At 53.3% G+C, this 1,989-nt stretch overlaps 3 protein-coding genes across 3 annotated transcripts in view; 2 read left to right on the top strand and 1 right to left on the bottom strand.

Annotated features, from left to right (window-relative positions):
- PPTG_07594 (hypothetical protein) overlaps positions 1-577 on the top strand; it is a gene marked incomplete at its 5' end in the record, with an annotated part of 3,382 nt that extends 2,805 nt beyond the window's left edge. Inside the window, one exon of the mRNA XM_008901873.1 lies at positions 6-577. Within this exon, the coding sequence (XP_008900121.1) occupies positions 6-505 (500 nt within the window). The 3' untranslated portion in view covers positions 506-577. The remainder of the gene's footprint in view (positions 1-5) is intronic.
- A 49-nt stretch (positions 578-626) lies between these two features.
- Positions 627-1,100, bottom strand: PPTG_07593 (hypothetical protein; the record flags this gene model as incomplete). Its single annotated transcript, XM_008901872.1, has 1 exon — positions 627-1,100. One exon carries the CDS (start codon positions 1,098-1,100, stop codon positions 627-629), a length of 474 nt encoding a protein of 157 aa, XP_008900120.1.
- Positions 1,101-1,285: 185 nt separating this feature from the next.
- Positions 1,286-1,989, top strand: PPTG_07592 (hypothetical protein; the record flags this gene model as incomplete). The annotated part of the gene is made up of 3 exons (XM_008901871.1): positions 1,286-1,625; positions 1,705-1,751; positions 1,819-1,989. 3 exons carry the CDS (start codon positions 1,286-1,288, stop codon positions 1,987-1,989), a joined length of 558 nt encoding a protein of 185 aa, XP_008900119.1.

Here is a 1,989-nt window from a genome sequence, read left to right as displayed (position 1 = left end):
TGTAGCCGCCGCAGCTGTGGAAGCTGCTGGCAAGCCTCCGGTTATCAAGAACCTCCCAGAAGTGCGCGTGTTGGGACTGCGAGCTGTGATCCCCAGCTACCGAGCACAAAGAACGCTCTGGGATCAAGTTCTCGCTTTCTTCAGAGCCCATGGCCTCGATATCGCTGGACCATGTTTGACAATCTACTACGACCAAGGCTTCAAGGAGAAAGATGTCGACGCTGAGGTGTGTCTCCCGATCGCCCAGGACGCCAAAGTCGATGAAACTGCGGCGTCTGCGTCGTCCATTTCGGTTCGCACACTGCCGGTAGTGCCACGAGCTGCGTCAATCGTTCATCTGGGATCGTACGACGCACTGGCCCCTTGTTACATGAAGCTGTACGAGTGGATTGACAAGCAAGGTCTTCGTCCTAACGCACCCGTGCGAGAGATTTACCTACGTATGGACATCCAGGACGTCAGTGAGAAATCGTTCGTGACGGAGATCCAGCAGCCTGTAGGCTGAGAAAAGAGCACTTCTCTTCTCCAAGGCTTAAGACCAAACGTATATTGAGTTAAGTAGCGAAATGTCCTTCGATTCAAAGTATTTTTTTCTCTCAATTGCGTCCACAGATCAAAGGATCTTTTTAGGCAACAGGCAGTTGGATTTCCGTCACGCTGTCCTGGTCTTCCTCTTCGTTGCCAGTCGATCTCTTCACGTATACCTCACGTGAAGGTCCAGCAGGTGTGAGCTTCTCGGAGTGGATCCAACCGAAAAACGTCTGGTACGCGGACATGTACCCCTCACACGGTCCAGTGTACACCATGACAGCAGCTTGATCCACTGCAGGCACCTCGCGAACGCTGAAAGGCGCTTCTTCCGGGATTTGAGCGTCGTCCGCTATGGGGAGACAGACTTCCACCTCCACGTCGGTTTGTCTGTCGTCTTTAGTGTAATTGATGGCAAATGTTGCTCCAGTGACCACGACGTGATGAGTTTTGGCAAACCCAAAGATCTTCTCCCAGAGACCTCCTTGCGCTCGGTAGTTTGGGAGAACAGACCGCAGCGACAGCACTCGCACTGCGGCCAGGCTCTTGATCGTAGGCGTCTCCGTCGTCATTGAGTTCTCGAGATGTCTCTTCGAACAATGGAAGAAAATGAATAAATTACCGGAGCTCGCGCCAAAAATCTCAACTTCCAGATTGGAAATGTCGAGTTGGCGGGAGACGCGCTGAGTGCGGTAATGCATCAAGTCTGTCACTTGCGAATTTGCATCATTGGGTCTCTTTACAAAAGGCAAGACGGATGCGCACTTCGTTCACAGATGCCGAGGACAAGCTACTCGTACAGATCGCCTATGAGTTTGAAAAAGAAGGTATTCGAGTGACATGGAGCTACGTGGCACGGAGGATGCGCACAATGCGGCCATCAAACGAGCTCCGTATCCGACTGGCCAGCTTAAAGCGAACGTACGGGAAGTCGTTACATGACTTCCCACGTTGCTTCTTCGCAAGCTCCAATGGCACTGCATTGTTGAGCAGAAGAAGGCCGAGTGGTGGACGACAAGGCTCTGGTACACGGGCTATTCAACGTGGCCTCATTGCCACAGAAGCTGGCCTTGAAGACTGTGAAGTTGCAGGCGAAGGTATGCGAGACCACTGTGGTGCTCCAGGCATTCGTGGATGACTTTGTGGTGCTTCTGTTGTTGTAGGCGGTGATGGCAGCGAAGATGCTGTGCGTGGTGACAACGGCCATGACGACGCAGGTGAAGGTGGGCACGGGCGACGTGGTGTTCATTGGGTTTCGTGCCTTACGTTGATGTTCTGCTGTTGCGATAGGTGGTGTTGTGCGAGGCGTTGGAGGGTCACGGCAAGGCGCTGCTGGTGGCCGTGATGGCACGTCTGGAGTGGTTGCCGTCGAACCCGGTCGTAGCAGTGCTACACTTAGCGGTGCTGAAGCTATTACCGCGGTTGGACAAATTTTCAGCAGAGTCACCGCTACAGATGTGA

This window comes from Phytophthora parasitica (assembly GCF_000247585.1).
Source record: "Phytophthora parasitica INRA-310 unplaced genomic scaffold supercont2.12, whole genome shotgun sequence".
Lineage (NCBI taxonomy): Eukaryota > Oomycota > Peronosporomycetes > Peronosporales > Peronosporaceae > Phytophthora > Phytophthora nicotianae.
This window is presented reverse-complemented; position numbering and strand designations above follow the sequence as displayed.